Below are 20,635 nucleotides of genomic sequence, written 5' to 3' on the forward strand. Positions count from 1 at the left end.
AGGATCGACAACTGTCAGTATCTTTTTTATATCAAATTTATGAGACGGCAATACAAAGAAGACAACGATATGAGGCCTCAACCATGCACATTTTGTTTTGTGCGCCGTAAATCTTAGGTTTTTATAAAGGGTGGAACTGTAGCTCTCTGATCAGTCCCAATATTTTCTCTTAGAGATACAGTTCTGTAGCTAGTTATGGTCGTGTCCAGTTCACGCGTGCAATCCATGTGCATACATGTACATGTACAGCTTGATGGCATGACCTCAAGAATAAACCGCTTGTCAAACACTATTGATTTATAGAATGCCTCGCTATACGAAACATATTGTCTTGACATTTAAAATCATCGTCAGAAGTTTTACAATAATCACATATAAAACCATGAAGTCTTTTTTTTTTCGTGGTCATGAAAATATATAATATATAAACCTTTGTCAAAAAAAAAATTTGATAAATAAAAGAGGTCATTCTTTATTAGAACACTTCCACGGTAATAGACACCTGTCCTGCAGAAACGCATGCGACTTCTCAAATCTTATATCATAGAATGGGATGAGATTGATCTCTGCTCGTTATCTTTGTCTTTCATCATAGAATGGGCCGGTACAAACCGTCCCATAATGACGCGTGACGTCATTTGGCTTACATCTGGAATAGTCTTTCTTCTACCGAGTCCCAGTTAGGCCTAATCAAATTCGTGCGTTTTCTATTCAAAGGAGCATTGATACTGATATTAAATGTACAGTAACGATGAGTTTGTAAGCAGATTACAAGTGTTTTTTTTGCTAATGGGCATACAATCTCTACCCAGAGTTATCGTTCCTGCTACGCTCCACTTATACATGTACCTCTGTCAACGTCTGCAAAGTATATCCAAATGCACTAAAACTAAATTAGCTTATCAAACTGTAATAATAATATCTAAGTAAATCAAACACTTGTCTGAATTTTTCAAAAGCAGAAGATGGTAAATATGAGACACCTGAGCGAATTAAAATGTTTTATATGAATATTCATTTATATAATAATACTAGAATAATCATGGAATTCGTTGTTTTTGTGAACCTACTTTAAGATTTAAAGTTTATCTACCGGTATGATGCAATAGCCTATAACTTACTATTACCTATTTCAATAGGTAAAAGTACATGCAAGTTTTGCCAAGAATATTGACATTTAGACGTTGACAGATGTTGTAGCGTAATACACCCTCTGATGAGAGATTGGTGGACATACGGAATTTACTTTCGTTTCCATACCTAAACATCCCGTGGGGATGCGGGTACCTCATATATTATGACCGGTGATATGACATTTTTAAAAACGGTTTCTATGCGAGATTTGTGTATTTCATTGAAATATATAAACTCTGAAGTTACATATTTTATCAAAAATACGTCCGAAATACCCAAGGAATTGAACATTTAAAAATACAAGAAGGGTGGTACCGGAAGTCCTGTCCACAAGCACCTGTGAATGTCACGTGATATGAAAGATAGAAGTATTTTTCGTACCTTTCTTTCATAGGATTACTGTATCTTACATGCGTAGATACGAGAGCAAACAAGATTCATATCCTTTTTATACCATTTTTTAAAAGTGTGGATGACTTAATTAAAGACGGAAATTTCTCTTTCTATCATAATCGATGTCGAGTCTTTTTTTTTTTTTTTTTTAGTAGAACCACTTTTTATTGAATGAGGTAATTATAACAGTTAATTGCAGATGTGTATCTATTTTTCCTGTCGGTGATTCTTAATTCTGAGCACTGTCAGCATCATAAACATTTACGTGTGTATGGCTAAAAGAATTGTTTTATCTTTTGTTGATAATGTCATAGGAGATTTAAGAGTTTAGAAGCATCAAACGAAGAGTTTGCTGTGTCTTGTGTGGGATTTTCTATTATTTGATCAAACAGCAATGTCAATATGAAATGCACTAAAAATTAAATGAAAAGACGTTGTGAAGGATTTCAATCTGGGGGTAAAATGTTTTTCCAGTGAATTTTAAAATAAAGATTTGTAAATAATGGTTGTTTCACAGGAAAATGCTGTGGTAAATATGGGTTTTAGCAATATTAAAACATTTTACAAAATTCTATAAGATTTTGGGAATATTACATCACCTTAAATAACTTTAATACAATATACATATAGATATATTTCACTGAATTTCAATGACCTTGTAGTGTGTGGCAGTGTGATTTCTATCGTCATCCACAGCAGTTGTCTATCTCGATTTGAATGTTTGTATATTGTTTAACGCCCCTCTCGAGAATTTTTCACTCATATGGAGAGGTCGCCATTGCCGGTGAAGAGGGCTGCAAAATTTAGGCCTATGTTCGGCGCCTACGGGCTTTCAGCAGGGAAGGATCTTTATCGTGTCACACCTGCTGTGACACGGGGCATTGATGTTTGCGATCTCATCCGAAGAACCGCCCCGTTTCCGTTGCCTCTTACGACAAGCAAGGGATATTGAGGACCTATTCTAACTCGGATCCCCGTGGGACGTCTCGATTTGATAGTCAAACAATGGGCGAGATGAGAGTTAAAGCGCACTCCCGGGATACCACAGACGTGGACGTGAATACCCTATAATCAAGATGATGTAGTGAATTTTTATGTATCTTTCGTTTCTTCAAGAACGACCTTCGCGGGTTTCCATTGCTGCAGAAAAATTATTTCCTTGTCGAAACTTTTTTCCCGTTAATATCCTTCCCTTTACAGCTGCGGTACATATCGAGGTATTTTTTGACAGGAAACAGGAATTACAATTCTTATAAATTAGACAGTCTCCTACAATATTTATTGATTGCTAAATACTGTACTATGTATGACGGTGAGTTTGTTGAGACAAAATTATACTGAAAAGAAATATGAATGGTACACCTACAGCGCTTTACAGTTTGGAGAGATGGAATGATGAATTCTCAGAGAAATATCTAGCAAACACGATTCTGATTGTTTTTGGACTACTACTTGGGATCCCTGGAAATCTTTTGGTCATCGTTATTTACAGCTGCCGTTTGATTAAGGAAGGGACGGGGCGATTTTTCGTTTTGCCTCTGGCTTATGTGGACTTGACCGGGCTTTTCATCACGGGAACACTCAATCTTATACGTAATACAAAACACGTCATTTTTCCTGGAAATGTGACGTGTAAATTGCTTCTCTACGGAAGTTACGTCGTCGGGTGCAGTTCGCTTTTTCTTTTGAACGTTATTGCTGTCCAAAGATATCAGAAAATTTGCCGGCCATTTTCAAGACAAATGAATATGAAGTACTTGCGGGTTTCTCTAATAATTTGTATCGCTTTTAGTCTTTTACTTAATATACCGAGCCTATTTTATTATGGAACCGCTCCGGTATTTGATTCATACAGTGGGAATGTAACAGGGGTCATGTGCCAGAAGGTGTATCCCAGCTCCACTGTGGGACTGAGAGCATACCAGGGCGCAGGAGCAGTTATTTCCACCGCTAACGTTATATGCATAACAACCCTGTACATCTTGATTGCAAGAACTATATTTCGGACAACCAGATTGCGTAAAACTCGACAAAATGATTACGTTGACGAACAACAGAGCTCCGCTTTCACATCGAACACAACAGTACAGGATGCCCAGAGTGAGTCAGATGAAGTACAGGCAATGTCGAAATCACGCAAAGGATCGGTCCAACGATTATCAATAATGTTTATGGTCATTTCCTTTACCGCCATTGCGTCGTACTTTCCTTCCTGGATATTTATAGCAATCGAAACATATAAGTCTAATTTCTGGAAAGAGATGTCGGAACCACTTTTCCAAATCTGTGTCATCCTAAGGCGAATGTATATTTTGAATCATTTGTCCAATCCATTTATTTATGGAATGTATGATTTTGCATTTAGACAACAAATTCAAAGATTATTTTGTAGTTTTAAATGACCAAGTTCTTTGAAAGAACGATTTTAGTTGGTATATTATGTCAGTGAATTTCCATAGCTCCTTTCCTTTTTATATTGATATTCGTCATGTCAAGTCCACGCATGGAAAGATCAGTGAATATCCTCAATGCTACATGTACAATCTTTCTTTCTCGTAAACAAAATGTAACACTGGTGATAATTTGCGATACGATCACGTTCTCATTTAAAGCTTAAGGAGGAATAATACATCGTCATAATGGCCGACAATAAACACATGCATCAGCAATTCATTTTTCTGGGGACCTCTGTATATTCACGTGTCTACTGCTGATCTGTAGTTCGTGCGTTCGAGTTCAACAAGGATTCTATTTTATTCCCCCGATTATTTTCTACTAACACTGCATTTTCAAAACTAAAAAAGGTAAATTTGAAACAATTCAATTTCAAAATATCATTGTACATATCCTCTTCTTATCAGATTTGTCTGAAAAAAGATAAAATTATATCTAATGAACGAAGTTAATTCCGATAGCCTCAAACTCTCAAAATCGATTTTTCCTCCTCAAAACAATCAATTAAGTGTCTCCTTAATGCACTGAGCCTGGGCCAGACCACCGAACGTAGTGTGATAAGTTATGCATCGGAGATAAAAGGAGTTCACTTCATACGCGTAAGAACATAGTGCAAGTATATCGCATCGTAAATCATAGGCAATATACCTGCAACAAATCCAGCATATATTGCGAATTGGATCGATACCCTAAATGATATCTTCGGTTCTTTTTTTTCCCTTGTGTTGAAATGCATGTACTAGCTGACAGTTGAATGTATATATAGGAAAAATGAATTTCGTTTATGAAAATACATGATAGTATAAATAGCAACGCTTCACCCCGGCAAACTTTTCTTGTTAAAGCGCTGAGTATACTAACGCAAAGTATCGCAGACTATTCCTTCATGTTATTTTTTTTTTTCAGAAATAAGATTTATTTCTTAAATGTACCATGGTGTTATTCATAATTTGACTTTGCAAATGCACATGTACCATTGGAAATGTAAAGTAAATATCAGTAGACCGAGATAATCTCTACATAACTTATATATGTAAGTTAATTGTTTTATCATGTATGCTAATATTTGTACAATTTATGCTTTTGTGATATCTTGGTTTAATAAATTGATTTAACCATTGAGTTGTGTAGTATTGGTGGTGATGAAAAAATCTAAATTAAAAAGAGAGAGAGAGACATATCGAGCTAAAAAGGACCGAAGAAATTATTTGTGTGATCAACTAGTTAATCTCTCTAGTAAGTTGTTTGCATTATCTAAATAATAGGTTTGTTAAAGGGATTCTGAAGGTCGCAAATGTAGAAAAAATTGTTTGCGACATTCCTCTCCCGTTTAACAAACCAAAGAAAGACATTTCATTATATCTACACTAATTAATATTTCTTTTAATATATAAATACTTTCTAGCAGGTATTATTGACCCGTAAGTTAATTTTAAACATAATAGCTGGAAATCACCAGCATTTTTTATAATTCTAGAATTAGATAAAAGGTTTAAAAATAAAAAACCAGAAACATACATGTGTATATTCCAACAATGTCACGAAATAGGTCGCAGCGTTCGTGGAACATGTATATTCACAGGCGGACAGACGACATTAAAAACCCGGATCTACTTAGATTGAAACAAACTGTTTTCATAATTGCATAGAAATTAAGCAGATTACACACAGTGAAGGTAAATACATGGGTATGAAAACAAACGAGATTTCTGTCTTGTCTACGTTGTTTCTTTGTCCTTTTTTGTGTTAATAAGATGAACGGTCATTTACGAGTCACAGTTTTCATTGAAAGTTATCAACAATGAGACATCACAGGTTTAGTACTGATATTACATGTACAATGGTGAATGTCAACACCTGCACAAAATGTTTTTTTTTTTTTTTTTTTTTTTAATAAATCTTAAACATACTGTTACATACTACATTATTCGAACTCAGATACATAAAACCCTTGAATAATTGATTTAGAATATTCTTTCAGATTTTTCTTAAAATTATTCAGTGACTGAAATGTTGGTCAAGGTAAGGAATGGGTGGAATTGAATAACCCCCCCCCCCAAAAAAAAAAACATAGCAGAATTTTATATCTCCAGATATGATTAAAACAAAATTTAATCCATAAAAACAGATTGACGCAAACATCAACTTCTTAGATCCACGCCGTATACTCTTCTTACGCAGAGTATACGGCGCGGATGTAAGAAGTCTGATTTTAATGAGATTAACTCCAACATCATCTTCGCAAGCCAAGTATCCGATTAGCGAATCGGACACTTGGCTTGCGAAGATCCCCCAACATATGATTCACATAAAATAATCCATTCTAAAAATAAGAAAGTATAAATTGACTCTGTACCTGACTTCTGAGATAAAAAAAAAACAACTGACCGTTCTACATGCACGTACATGAATATCAAAATTAATAAAAGTTATTGAAGTAACGGAAAACTGGAATGACACTACAGTATAGTATCGTTTTTCAAACTTCACAGCTGTCTAAAATTCTTAACAAGCAATAATGATTTAATTAATGAGGAAAAAAATAAGACCCCCCCCTCCCTAAAGAAAGTGTCCGGTGTTCTTTTGCCCAAACTTTTCAAAAAATCCTAAATCGGGGAGATGGGAGTGTGGGGTAGGTTGTTGTGTTAATCGTTTATTGAATTCATCAGTTCAACCTTACACTCATACCATTCAAAACTGCAGTCAAAAAGTGTGTGTAGGGGGGGGGGGGTAAATATAGATTTTGGAAAATGAAAGTTGTCAAAAAAGTGGAAGGAGGGATAGGCCCCTCATCCTAGTGCTACGTGTTTGTTAAATCTCGTAAACCATTATCTATATATATAGAACATGCGTTTTTCTCCCTCAAGAAACTGAACAGTTATGTAAATATAAAGAAACCGGTTTCATTTGAAATATCATTGTTTTGTAATTATAGCTAGCCAATTTGTTAAACTGAATGTTGCATAGAAAAGAACAGATTTTCAATTTTAAAAATCAATCACTGATTTAGGTTTTAATGAGTAGTGTTCTTGCTGAATATCTTCTTTCATTTTCTTTCGCTTTTTCTTTTCCTCCTCGTCGGAAGTCATGCATCCACAAACTACACAGCATTTCAGACAAATACACCCAGTCGCCATCAGAATGACCATGGATATTATAGCCAAAAGTGCATACTCCAGCCAAGGTAACCAAGTCGGCAGTTTGAAGTCCTTTGTAAGCTCTAAATAAATATTTCTGGTATTATTCTAAAATTTGTAAAGAAACATTTATCAATTTTAGTAAAAATCGATGCATGCATGTATAAGGTTCATACAGCTTACAGGTGTATCTAAAACATCCATCATTGGTCATCGAATTAATATCAATTATCTTAAATTTTCATTTTAGTAAAGATGTACAAAATATAAACTGTTGTCATGTATGTTTCAGCAAATGTGCAATAAGGTAGATCACTGTTCAGTATTAAGACCTTTCCTCGAGTATAACATATAATTCACAAAGTAACCTAGCTCCATGATCATAAATTAAGATTAGACACATTACGTAAAACATAAGAGATTGTATATAAATTATCTTTGATTATAGTCACACAAATACTTTATTGATATTTTGAATTGGATCTAAATTCTACTCTCAACATAATTTCATTGACTTATAATTATCAATAATTCATATTATGGATTAGATCTATTCCAATCTAATCTCAATATATTCTCATGTTATGGTCTTGGGGCTAAGTGTTATATTTTACATTTACATTTCCACTATGTAATTAACTTTTTCAGACTTGTTCTAATTTCTATCAAGAAACATTCATCAAGGTACCGTACTACAAATGAAGTAAAGTATAGTTCAGCACCAGGATACATAATACGCCAATCTGGAGCTACATGTACATGTAAATGATGCATATCTATTAGGGATGCCAACGAGTACTCGACTATCGCTCGGTCATACCGATCATCGACTACATTTTTCATAGTCGAGTACTCGTTGAAAATAGCTTTTTTGACAATGTTCATAAATTCTAAACGCTTCAGTTTTTTGTGATTAAAAATCGTGTAAAGTCAAACCGGTTTTAATTCATTTATATTCAAATAAATCATTTGAATTTGGATGTCGGTCTGTAAACATGCCTCCGACATCCCCTGTTTGGACATACTTTAAAAGATCGCATGATGGATAAACGGTGAAATGTACCATAACTTAGGTACAATTGTACCCTGTCAGTCCGGGGTTTGTTTTTATATCGAGTACTCGACTAAAGCCCCCGAGTATTCGACTAGGCTATCCGAGTCAAATTGACATCCCTAATATCTACATCTGTTGTGACGCTTTCATTTGCAACTACGTTGAAATAAAATTACTGTAACATATCTGAAGTTATCTATCAGTAAACCAAGGTTTGATGAAGCAACATGTAGGCCTGACAGTATACAAGATACCATATAAGATTTTTAGCGAGGATTTAATTTTGGCATTATTAGCGACAGTGTTGAGATCGCTATTAAAACTGAATATCGCTAATGATTCATTCCATATCAGAGGTAATAGTTATTTTTCTTCCAATCATAGAGTCGCTAGAATTAGCTCTCGCTAAATATATATACCCATAAATTATGGACAAATCGCTGAATTTGAGTCTCGCTAAATATACCACTTATACGATGATCCGGACACGATTTCACTAATTATGTAAAGCCATAAAATTCTAAAGTGAGGCCACGGTGGCCTACTTTTGGGTTACGACACATCTTCCACCCAAGATGTATCAAATGACGAAGTTGATAGTCCTCGATCTCACAGTATGTAAAATATAGGTATGACCCGGACACAGAAATCTAACTTAAGAACGGACGGACGGACAGACGGACGGGAAACCCCATTATATGATACGGTCCATCAAAAGAAGGGTGTATAATAATGCTACATATAGATAGCAAACTGAAAAGATAATGATCTACTAAAATATCAATTTTGACCTTTTTACACTTACAGAAATTTCATGTGTTTCACAGCATATCATTCTTCGTTACTATTTGCAATGATGTATTCTATACTTTAATATCAATTATAAAAACCCAACGAAAACATGGGTTTCGCCGGTGAAAATTTGTAATCAAAGGCCGCAAAGTCAACTCGTCCACGATTTCCAACAAGGGGTGGTGGTGGTGGCGGCGGTGGTTGGGGGTTATACATGTATACAGCAACGTCTTATAAGTTAGGTATCAGAACGCTTATTCATTCAAGCTTTCCCATGAATACTTATCGGTGATCAACACAATTTATAATACTATGTTTTCAAAATAACATTATCTATAGTACTATTTATAGAATTACTTGAAAGATAAATCCGATGATACCTTTTGTACTTTAAAGTTGTTTGCTATGTAGATAATTACAGGTAATTCAAAGGAGTTTAAAACTTTCGTGTAGATAATTACCAGTAATTCAAAGGAGTTTAAAACTTTCGGGTAGATAATTACCAGTAATTCAAATGAGTTTAAAACTTTCGTGTAGATAATTACCAGAAATTCAAAGGAGTTTAAAACTTTCGTGTAGATAATTACAGGTAATTCAAAGGAGTTTAAAACTTTCGTGTAGATAATTACCAGTAATTCAAAGGAGTTTAAAACTTTCGTGTAGATAATTACCAGTAATTCAAAGGAGTTTAAAACTTACGTGTAGATAATTACCAGTAATTCAAAGGAGTTTAAAACTTACGTGTAGATAATTACCAGTAATTTAAAGGAGTTTAAAACTTACGTGGAGATAATTAGAGGTAATTCAAAGGAGTTTAAAACTTTCGTATTTTTGATACAACATTCTCAAGGATTATAACAGGATTAAACATTCTTTTCGAAGAATCTATCGATGTGTAAACTCAGGACATTTTACTCACAAACTGAATAAAAGTACGAAACACTTTTATGTGAAGTTTGTCAGTAAAATGCCCAGAGTTTACACATCGATAAATTCTTCAAAAAGTATGTTTGATTCTTATAATTCCAATTCGTTTCCTGTATTAACAATTTAAAAAATTTGAATAGTTTCCCCGCATTCTGTTACATGTATTTGTTTTCAGGCGCGTATGTATACATAGGATTTTTGGATTTATTGATTTGTAAATTCTCGTTTAGATTTATTTTTATCCAATCAAAACAATTGTAATAAATGACATTGGAATTATACATACATGTATGCGAGTACATGTACATGTATGTTGAACCATTTTGTTGTCGCACTACAGTAAATTAGACGACATTGTACCTATACTACAGTCGAGTCCAGCAAACCCATCATAACAGTCACATCGAACACTGGAGTTTGTATCATAACAGATTCCATGTTTACACAACTGAGCGCTACACGTGATGTTCTCTGAAAGAAAACAGAAATGTTTGTAAAACATATAATTATGCCCCCCTTGGTGCAAAATTGAAAAGGGTTATACACATTCATCCTTTAATTGATAGTAGTGCCAAACCAATTCAAGATATAGAGTATACAATATCTTCCTATATCCAAAGTGCATTGACCATGTGACCGAAAGTCAATAGGGGTCATATATTCCCTATGATGTGCCAAATATGATGTCCGTCAAGTAAATGATTCTTAAAATATAGGAGGCAATATATTACTATGTCCAGTTTGACCCTTGACCATATGAACCCAAAGTTTATAGGGGTCATCTACTCCTTATGATGTACCAGTGTATCAAGTTTGATGTAGGTCAAGCAAATTAACAAGATAATTAATGGGCAATATATTCCTATATCCGCCTTTGTCCATGTGGCCTCAAAATCAATAGGGCAAGTATACCAAGTTTGATGTCTGTAAAGCACAGGGTTCTCAAGATATTGAGCGGAAATTATTTTCCTTTGTCCAGTATGACCCTTGACCATGTGACCTCCAACTCAATTGCTTAAGATGTACCAGTATGCCAAGTTTGATGTCTGCAAAGCAAAGGGTTCTCAAAATATTGAAAGGACAGTGTTTTCCTATATCCATTATAATGACCCTTTACCATGTGACCTCAAAATCAATGGGATCATCTACTCCATAAAACGTACCATTGTACCAAGTTTGAATTCTGTCAAGCAAAGGGTGTTCAAAATATTGCACGCACAGTACCTTCCTATTTCCAGAGTTGATTGACCCTTGACGTTTTGACCTGAAAATCAATAGAGGCCCCCTTCTACTCATAACCAACGCACATATGAAATATCATTACGATAAAGTGAATGGATCTCAACATATTGAACGGACAACATGTGGTCTACCGACCAACCAACAGGTGCAAAGCAATATGCCCCTCTTCTTTCAAGGGGACATAATAAACTTTAGAATTTGAAACAAATATATTTTACACTGCATTAACATTTCCAAGAACATTGTACATTCTATACTGAAAAAGAATATTGTGATGTTAATCGTATACTTGTGAATTATTTGCATGACTCTACTTCACCTATCTCATTAAACTACGTTGAGAGTTTTGCGTTTTATTTCACAATAAAAGTAGATTAATAGTACACAGACAGTGTTCTTCGTGTTATAGAATCCGTTAAAACAGGTTTAGAGAAAGCTGATGTTCTGTCAATTTTCATATACAGAATAAGCAGTAAAGGTTTAAACAAGATGTGTTTGTGAAACACAACAGCCTCCGATAATGGCCAATTCTGAAGATGGCCAAGGTCACAAGGACAAATATCTTGGTACCAATAGTAAGATATTGTCACAAGAAATGCTCATGTGCAATATGGAAGCTCTAATATGTACCATTTAGAAGTTATGAACAATGTCAATTTATAAAAAGTAGGTCAAATGTCAAGGTCAAAAGGTTTAGTACCCACGAAAAGGTGTTGTCACAAGAAATACATATGTGAAACACCAAAGCCCTAGCACTTACTATTCAAAAGTTAATAGCAAGGTTAAAGTTTATGACAGAATGACAGGCAGGACAAAAACAATATGCCCCCCGATTTTCGATCTCGGGGGCATAAAAATTTGTATTATTTTATTGAGAGAAAGTAATCGCTCGTTGTCGCCATTGCTTTACTTGAACTTTGTCCCTTTTGGCAAAGTTTGCATGCCATTTTACTTCCTATTTGATATTTTTTCACCCATGTAGAGTGGACACGCACTTGAATGAAAAATTACAAACTACAATTCCCTTTAAAATACTTTAAATCTAAGTTACGATAATCCGAGAGCCCCTATAGTCAAGTCATTATAACATAAGTATTCAGGAAATAATTCATTTAGTACCTACGGTAGAGACGTTACCATTTAAATTAGGTGAAGTGCCGCCAATCTGGCAATTAGATTTTGGAACGCAGTTCGCAGTTCACTATTCGCAATTCAATAGTGAACTGCATTCCAGAACACAGTTCGCAATTCAAATTTCTATATGCATAAAACAACACCACACTGGAATTATAAGGATGGGGTGCCAGTTACCAACCCCAAACACTGTGAAGAAATGGTGATGGTAATCTCTCTAGTTACGGAGATCCGCCCCTCCAATTTTTATGCATAACGCATTACACTTATTGAATAAACATCGGGTTCGGAATCATCGAAGATTCTACCCAGGGGACTGAAATTTCTATGGTAGGGTGTTAGTGGTCCTCTCCCACCACTGTGAAGAAATGGTGATGTAACTCTCTCTAGTTACGGAGATCCGCCCCTCCAATTTTTATGCATAACGCATTACACCTAGTGAATAAACATCGGGTTTGGAATCATCGAAGACCCCTACCCCGGGGACTGAAATTTTGGTGGTAGGGTATTAGTGGTCCTCTCCCACCACTGTGAAGAAATGGTGATGTTAGTCTCTCTAGTTACGGAGATCCGCCCCTCCAATGTTCATGCATAATGCATAACACTGAGTGAATAAACATGGGGTTCGGAATCATCAACGACCCCTACCCCGGGGACTGAAATTTTTGCAGTAGGGTATTAGTGGTCCTCTCCCACCACTGTGAAGAAATGGTGATGTTACTCTCTCTAGTTACGGAGATCCGCCCCTCCAATGTTTATGCATAACGCATTATAATTAGTGAATAAACATTGGGTTTGGAATTATTGAAGACCCCTACCCCGGGGACTGAAATTTTGATGGTAGGGTATTAGTGGTTATTTCCCACCACTGTGAAGAAATGGTGATGTTACTCTCTCTAGTTACGGAGATCCTCCCCTCCAATTTTTATGCATAACGCATTACACCTAGTGAATAAACAGCGGGTTCGGAATCATCGAAGACCCCTACCCCGGGGACTGAAATTTTGGTGGTAGGGTATTAGTGGCCCTCTCCCACCACTGTGAAGAAATGGTGATGTTACTCTCTCTAGTTACGGAGATTTGCTCCTCCAATGTTTATGCATAATGCATTACACTTAATGAATAAACATCGGGTTCGGAATCATCGAAGACCCCTACCCCGGGGACTGAAATTTTTTAGTAGAGTATTAGTAGTCTTCCCCCACCACTGTGAAGAAATGGTGATGCTACTCTCTCTAGTTACAGAGATCCACCCCTCCAACGTTTATGCATAATGCATTAATTACACTTAGTGAATAAACATCGGGTTCGGAATCATCAAAGACCCCTACCCCGGGGACTGAAATTTTTGTAGTAGGATATTAGTGGTCCTCTCCCACCACTGTGAAGAAATGGTGATGTAACTCTCTCCAGTTACGGAGATCCGCCCCTCCAAGGTTTATGCATAACGCATTACACCTAGTGAATAAACATCGGGTTCGGAATCATCGAAGACCCCTACCCTGGGGACTGAAATTTTTGCAATCTCTACCCAGAGTTATCGTTCCCGCTACGCTCCACTAATACCTCTGTCAACGTCTAAAAAGCATATCAAACTGTACTAAAACTAACTTAGCATATCAAACTGTAATGATAATATCTAAGCAAATCAAACACTTGTCTGAATTTATTAAAAACAGTAGATGGTAATTATGAGACACCTGAACGAATTAAAAGGTTTATATAAATATTCATTATTCAATAATACTAGAATAATCATGGAATTTGTTGTTTTTGTGAACTTACTTTAATATTTAAAGCTTAAATCTTAAACTTGTAAAATTATTATTTATATGATGCAATAGGTAAAAGTAAGTTTTGCCAAGAATCTTGACATTCAGACGTTGACAGAGGTGTTGTAGCGTAGCGTAATACGCCCTCTGGTGAGAGATTGAAATTTTTGTAGTAGGGTATTAGTGGTCCTCTCCCACCACTGTGAAGAAATGGTGATGTTACTCTCTCTAGTTACGGAGATCCACCCTCCAATTTTTATGCATAACGCATTACAATTAGTGAATAAACATCGGGTGATTCCGAACCCGATGTTTATTCACTAAGTGTTATGCATTATGCATAAACATTGGAGGGGTGGATCTTCGTAACTAGAGAGATTGACATAACCATTTCTTCACAGTGGCGGGAGAGGACCAGTAATACCCTACCATCAAAATTTCAGTCCCCGGGGTAGGGGTCTTCGATAATTCCGAACCCGATGTTTATTCACTAATTGTAATGCGTTATGCATAAAAATTGGATTGGTGGATCTCCGTAACTAGATAGGGTAACATCACCATTTCTTCACAGTGGTGGGAGAGGACCACTAATACCCTACTACAAAAATTTCAGTTCCTGGGGTAGGGGTCTTCGATGATTACGAACCCGATGTTTATTCATTAAGTGTAATGCATTATGCATAAACATTGGAGGAGCGGATCTCCGTAACTAGAGAGAGTAACATCACCATTTCTTCACAGTGGTGGGAGAGGACCACTAATACCCTACTAACAAAATTTCAGTCCCCGGGGTAGGGGTCTTCGATGATTCCGAACCCGATGTTTATTCACTAGGTGTAATGCGTTATGCATAAAACTTGGAGGGCGGATCTCCGTAACTAGAGAGAGTAACATCACCATTTCTTCACAGTGGTTGGAGAGAACCACTAATACCCTACTACCAAAATTTCAGTCCCCGGGGTAGGGGTCTTCGATGATTCCGAACCCGATGTTTATTCACTAAGTGTAATGCGTTATTTAAAAATGTCTGAGAAGCGGATCTCCATTACTAAATAGAGTAACATCACCATTTCTTCACAGTGGTGGGAGAGGACCACTAACACCCTACCATAAAATTTTCAGTCTCCTGGGTAGGGGTCTTCGATGATTCAGAACCCGATGTTTATTCAATAAGTGTAATGTGTTATGCATAAAAATTGGAGGGGCGGATCTCCGTATCTAGAGAGATTACCATCACCATTTCTTTACAGTGTTTGGGGTTGGTAACTGGCACCCCATCCTTATAATTCCAGTGTGGTGTTGTTTTATGCATATAGAAATTTGAATTGCGAACTGCGTTCTGGAATGCAGTTCACTATTGAATTGCGAATAGTGAACTGCGTTCCAAAATCTGAAAGCCCCAGAAATCCTGATCTGACCGTATCATTGAATATTCTTTATCATGTCAAACGCTTACCATTACGAAAGCCTATTGGGATCAGACTGTGGGGGGAAATAAATAGATTAAGACGCCCTTTTTCGCGTCATAACGCCTTTTCACTGCGTTATTTTTTCTTCGTGTTATAACGCCTTTCTATTTTTTTTTTTATCCCCATAGTTTGACCCTAATGATGATAGGCTTTCTTTTTCCAGGACACAGGACCTTCGCATTTTAAAGGTCAAATCCGAAAGATCTTTTCGTAATGCCGGATGTTTGTCAAAGGAGCGGTCGCTGCTTACATGTGTCTTATGTGAGCACCATGACCGCAAAAACGGAGCGTCCTAACCACAGACACCTAGTGAGGACGACGTGTACATAGATCATATGCACATACCCCCTTCCTTCTACCCAATGAAAAGATATATAGAACCAATAATCTATCCAAACTATGTAATTTCCCTGCCTATCACCTTCATAAGTCGTTCTGCATAGCCAGGTTCTACTTTCTCTTAGCTTTTGAGATATTGATATACATAAATGTATATGTAAAGGTGGACAATGAAATAATATAAGCGAACAGGGAGCCGGGTTACCCGTTTCGGTACCAATTCGAGGGGGTTATAAACAATTTCATCGAGGGAATTTCTGTGAATATCTCGTCAGGTTAATGTAGTTCTCATCACAGACAACATAATAAACTTCTAAGATGGATATCAAAAATTCTAAGGACAAAGTATTTGATAGATAGTTTAAACTTTAAACCTTTTAAAAAGAAAGCTTAAGAATTATAACAGATATTTGAGGGAAAATCTAGGTAAGCTTCAAGTAAAATTCATTTACAAATTGGATTAAGATCTGCGAACGATATTATATAAATATTGCATGTAGTTGAGGGTAACATTGAAAAATTTTACCCCGAGAAAACCATTGTACGCCGAGGTTGACAATGGTTTCTCGAGGGGTGAAAATTTCAATGTTAACATCAACTACATGCAATATTTGTTTTATTATTGTTTTGCTACCTACCTGCAAAACAGAGATAACTATAATTTAGGTTAAAATCGCGTATTTCACTGTAGGAATCAATGGAAAACGGAAACTTTTCACAAATTTATACTAAAAATTTGCCATTTTTAACTCAATAATATAAAGTAATTTGACAAGTTAAATGGTTATTTATTGATATCAATAAGGATTATGACGTTTTAAAAGCTGGTTTCAAGGAACATATTTTTCTACTCCTTGATCAAAAGGAGTTGAAATTAAGAGCAATTAATTAACACTGGTATAAAGTTAAGAATCAATTACTAAAGGATTCCACTTTGCATTAAAAATATCATTAGCAAAATTGCAAAGCTTTTTGAAATACACGAGTTGAAAATGCAGGCGGGAATCCAGAGTTAGCGTGCGAGTTCTTTGCAGCTCTCTATCTAAAAAAAAAAAAATCAACATGGACCATATGCTTCCTGTTTTAATTTGGAATTTCAGGATGTAAAGATGCTAATTTCAAAACAACTTTAAGAATTGGGAAAGTTTTTTAGCAACTGAAGACAGAATTTGATATTAAGAATTTATCAACATTTTAAGTGCAAAGAGGTCACAAATGATATGTTGATTATGTTTGTTTATTCAAACAATTTTTAATCTTGTTATTAAAGGTTCACTTACCATAGACATCTTATGGTGTTAATCATAACACCTGCATATTTGAATAGATATTGAATTTAATGCGCAAAAAGTTCAAATTAAATGTTATTTAGTTCATCAATAATATCACATATATCCCTACCCTTCTTTTCGAATAATGAAAATGCACTTTGTCATCTCTCTCTCCCTCTCTTTCTCTCTCTCTCAATTTTCATGCTCAGGAGCGAACATTTATCTGCCGATTTCTTTGAATTTAGAATTTGACCATGTTCAACAAGAATTCCATTGTCCCTTTTAAAGGACTTAAAAGAATTGTGGAAGGGGTGTAATTTAGTATCACAATTTTGATAATTTGTTTTCTTTTTCTCTGCGTAGATATAGAATTTAGGTATATTTTCAAAGAACAAGAATGAATTATATCTCATCAATACCAGCAAAGATTTCAATTTTCTTTGTCCCTTTAACTCAGCTGATCGTTTAGATCAACAAAAGATTTCCTAAGATCCCATCATAATCACATCTTGACATATTTTCTTTGAGTCTGCTTATCAAAAATTCTGACATTTTCCACAACAGAGACGCATTTTTATAATACTCAGGAACACACTAATTACCTTCACAACAAATTACATCTCGAGTGATTTGTTCATAAATTATGAATAAAGAATTCCGCTTTTCCGTTGGATTTTTGGTGCAGTCGAATGCATTATTACACGATCTGAACTCTAGCAAATATGAATAGAATAACAAAGAGATAAAATATGACACAGGGCCTGTGATATATTGCACGTCCGTTTCTTTGCATATACTTACATGTATATATTTACAGTAAAACATGGTTATCAGTGAAATATATTTCATTTTAACCAAACTTCGTTATATCCAATAACATTTTCGTTATTTTCCTCTAAAAGAATAACAACTATCACTTCGCAATAAGCGTGAATTCGTTATAAGCGTGTTTTACTGTACAAACTTACCATTAGGTTTTTGCAGCGCGTTGTGCTGAAACTGCTTTAAAGTTCAATTCACTTTGCAAATATTTCCTTTTGTTAGTCCCTATCAGTTTGTAAAGCCAAAGGGGACGATAGGTTTCTCCTCTGTCTGTCAGTCTGTCCCATTAACTTTTCCAAACTTTTTTTCCGTTATGCTTGCAAGGATTCGTTTGATGGACAAGTGTGAAAGAAATTAATTCTTCTATCGTTGCGTTTATACTATATTCATGGGGATCGGGATTGTGTTCTGACGAAAAGACTGTAAAAGAAGGACATCTGAATAGAGGTACCAATATTTTAGGTCACAGTTCAAGGTCAGTCAACATTACATGCACATTCTCTCGAATATTACATCCATCAATTAATGGGGGCGCCGGTCGGGACCTGTTTTCCTTATGTAATACTCTCAGAATGCTTGTTTGATATAGTTGATAGCTTTAAAGGGACTGATTTCACGATTTTACCCAAAATTTTGTTTTTCACTTTTAATGATCAAAATCTACTGTCTAATGTGTTTGAAAGATTTCACATGAAAATTAAGGTTATACATCATCACAGAAGCTCATTTTAGAGAGTTTATTATTTGTTTTGTAAACAAAGATTGCGATATGTTATTGTTTACGGAATTTTCAAAAGAAATGGATATCGATCTAAGTATTATTATATCTTTCATTTTTCAAGCATTTTTGGGGTGAAAAGTGTCATCTAAAAGTAAAAATTTATGACTATGTATAATTAAGATGCATTATATTACAAAATCAATATTTCACTTGTTTGTTTGTTTACATAAAAAGACTCGAGTCTTTGTTTACATAACACATATTTAAGGCTAAAATATTGCTTTCATTCATGCATTCAGAAGGTCAAAATTTTCATACATTCTTTTTTCTCTAGAGTGAGAATAATGAATTCAAAAGATATATTGTTTTCAGTGCTGAAAATAAAGAGGGCGAATTCAATTCAAAGAGAAGTGCGAGCGACAATTGTACAGTATATATTCGATCGTTTTTCTAAATTATTACCGCCAACAAAATTTAACACTGTCTTTTTTAAAATCTTCACAATAGATATTTCAATGACAACAATTGGAGCTCGAGGACATGAAAATATTGGTGGTTATTGATCAATACACAAAATATTATATCAGTTTTAATCGATACTGTTGGTGAAATTTTCAAATTATCGTTGTATATCGCAATTTGGTGAGAATATGAAATTGCGGTTAGTATATATTATGAAATAATTCAACTTTGTTTAAATCGTTGATAAATGAATAATAACTTAACTATTGATTTCACGATAAAGGCTACTCGCGAATTAACGTGAATATGAATTACCTGAGTATGGTAAGGTGGACTGCAGCATTTACAGTCAATTCTCTTAGCTTGTATTTATGTTTATATGACTTCCACAATGATGTACGAATTTGATACCATTAAAAGCTCTATTAATGCTCGCAATAATTTTTACACTGATTTTTTTTTAAAGAAATAGGCAAATATATCATTGAAATACACGAATGTGGGAGTACTTGCATACTTAAGACTGATATATACAATACATATATCGTAAGTTAGGTAATTGTTTTTGCATTTTCCCCTGCAAAAAAAAACAAAACAACAACAACAAAATTCTCATCAAAAATAGACATGATTGGAGCGCCAAACTTGCTCCATTAAAAACACATAAATATATCAAACACAACTTCAACTTACTGCATATTTCACAAGCATTGGCAGTGACATTGAATTTTCCGAAAATGCACTGCTTACAAAGTCTCGTTTCCACTGTTGGTTGTGTAATATTGCAAAAGTTTAAAACTTTTTGGCGAGTAATCGGCATTGATATCCTCAAGTAAATTTCGTCTGAATCATAACATATGGTGCGTTTTCTAGTTTGGAGTGTCTGTTTTCCACAGTTGCCTTCGCAGTTGCCCCATGCTCTCCATGACAAAGCCGTGCAGTACTGCAGATAGCCTGGTTCCCGAGGCCTTCCGATGTGCAAGCACGAAGGCCAGGCACTCACTGTCGAATGGATTCTTCCACTGATCAAAATCCAATATGGCGGACTCAATGGTAAGTAATGGGAATGTACGTAAATGAGCGTATCATGGCTTAATTAGCTGTGTCACTTTCGATTTTATGTCATTAATTGCCAGAGACAGACCTTAGGAAATATATAATACTTGGTTTTCCATGTGACACGCTTGTTTGATATAGTCTTATCCCTTTGTTTTCAAGTAAGTAGGTGATTCGTCAACTCGCATATTTTTCACGTGTGTTAAATTAAATCTAACCGTGTCACTTCGTTTTTTCTACTATTGTTGGGTTGCATAGAGTTGCTGGTGAAGATATAGACTGAGTTTTATAGATGACACGCACCAGTTTTCCTATTTCGAACCGGCAATTTCAGATCGAATTTCCTCCACTCATTTTGACTGGTTATCCTTGTAAAGCAGTATAAATATTATTGCAACTGCTAGCTGTTTATGAGTCTCCCTTGCATGTTGTAAATAATTGATATTAAGCAAGGCA

The 20,635-nt window shown here is 35.3% G+C and overlaps 2 protein-coding genes across 2 annotated transcripts; one reads left to right on the forward strand and one right to left on the reverse strand.

The window, feature by feature from the left end:
- The first annotated feature begins 1,094 nt into the window (after positions 1-1,094).
- On the forward strand, positions 1,095-4,059 carry LOC125663849 (cephalotocin receptor 1-like). Its single transcript, XM_048896255.2, has one exon. The coding sequence runs from the start codon at positions 2,877-2,879 to the stop codon at positions 3,927-3,929; it is 1,053 nt and encodes a 350-aa protein (XP_048752212.2). The 5' UTR covers positions 1,095-2,876; the 3' UTR covers positions 3,930-4,059.
- A 2,823-nt stretch (positions 4,060-6,882) lies between these two features.
- On the reverse strand, positions 6,883-20,219 carry LOC125665258 (uncharacterized; the record flags this gene model as incomplete). Its single annotated transcript, XM_048897915.2, has 3 exons — positions 6,883-7,201; positions 10,252-10,362; positions 19,817-20,219. Coding segments are annotated over 3 exons (747 nt in total), but the record flags the coding sequence as incomplete, so codon positions are not given.
- Between the last annotated feature and the right edge of the window lie 416 nt (positions 20,220-20,635).

The sequence above is a fragment of the Ostrea edulis genome, chromosome 1, assembly GCF_947568905.1.
Source record: "Ostrea edulis chromosome 1, xbOstEdul1.1, whole genome shotgun sequence".
Lineage (NCBI taxonomy): Eukaryota > Metazoa > Mollusca > Bivalvia > Ostreida > Ostreidae > Ostrea > Ostrea edulis.

Bases quoted from the DNA above. Each gene is read 5' to 3' on its own strand.
- LOC125663849 (XM_048896255.2), top strand. From the start codon at position 2,877: ATGAATGGTACACCTACAGCGCTTTACAGTTTGGAGAGATGGAATGAT.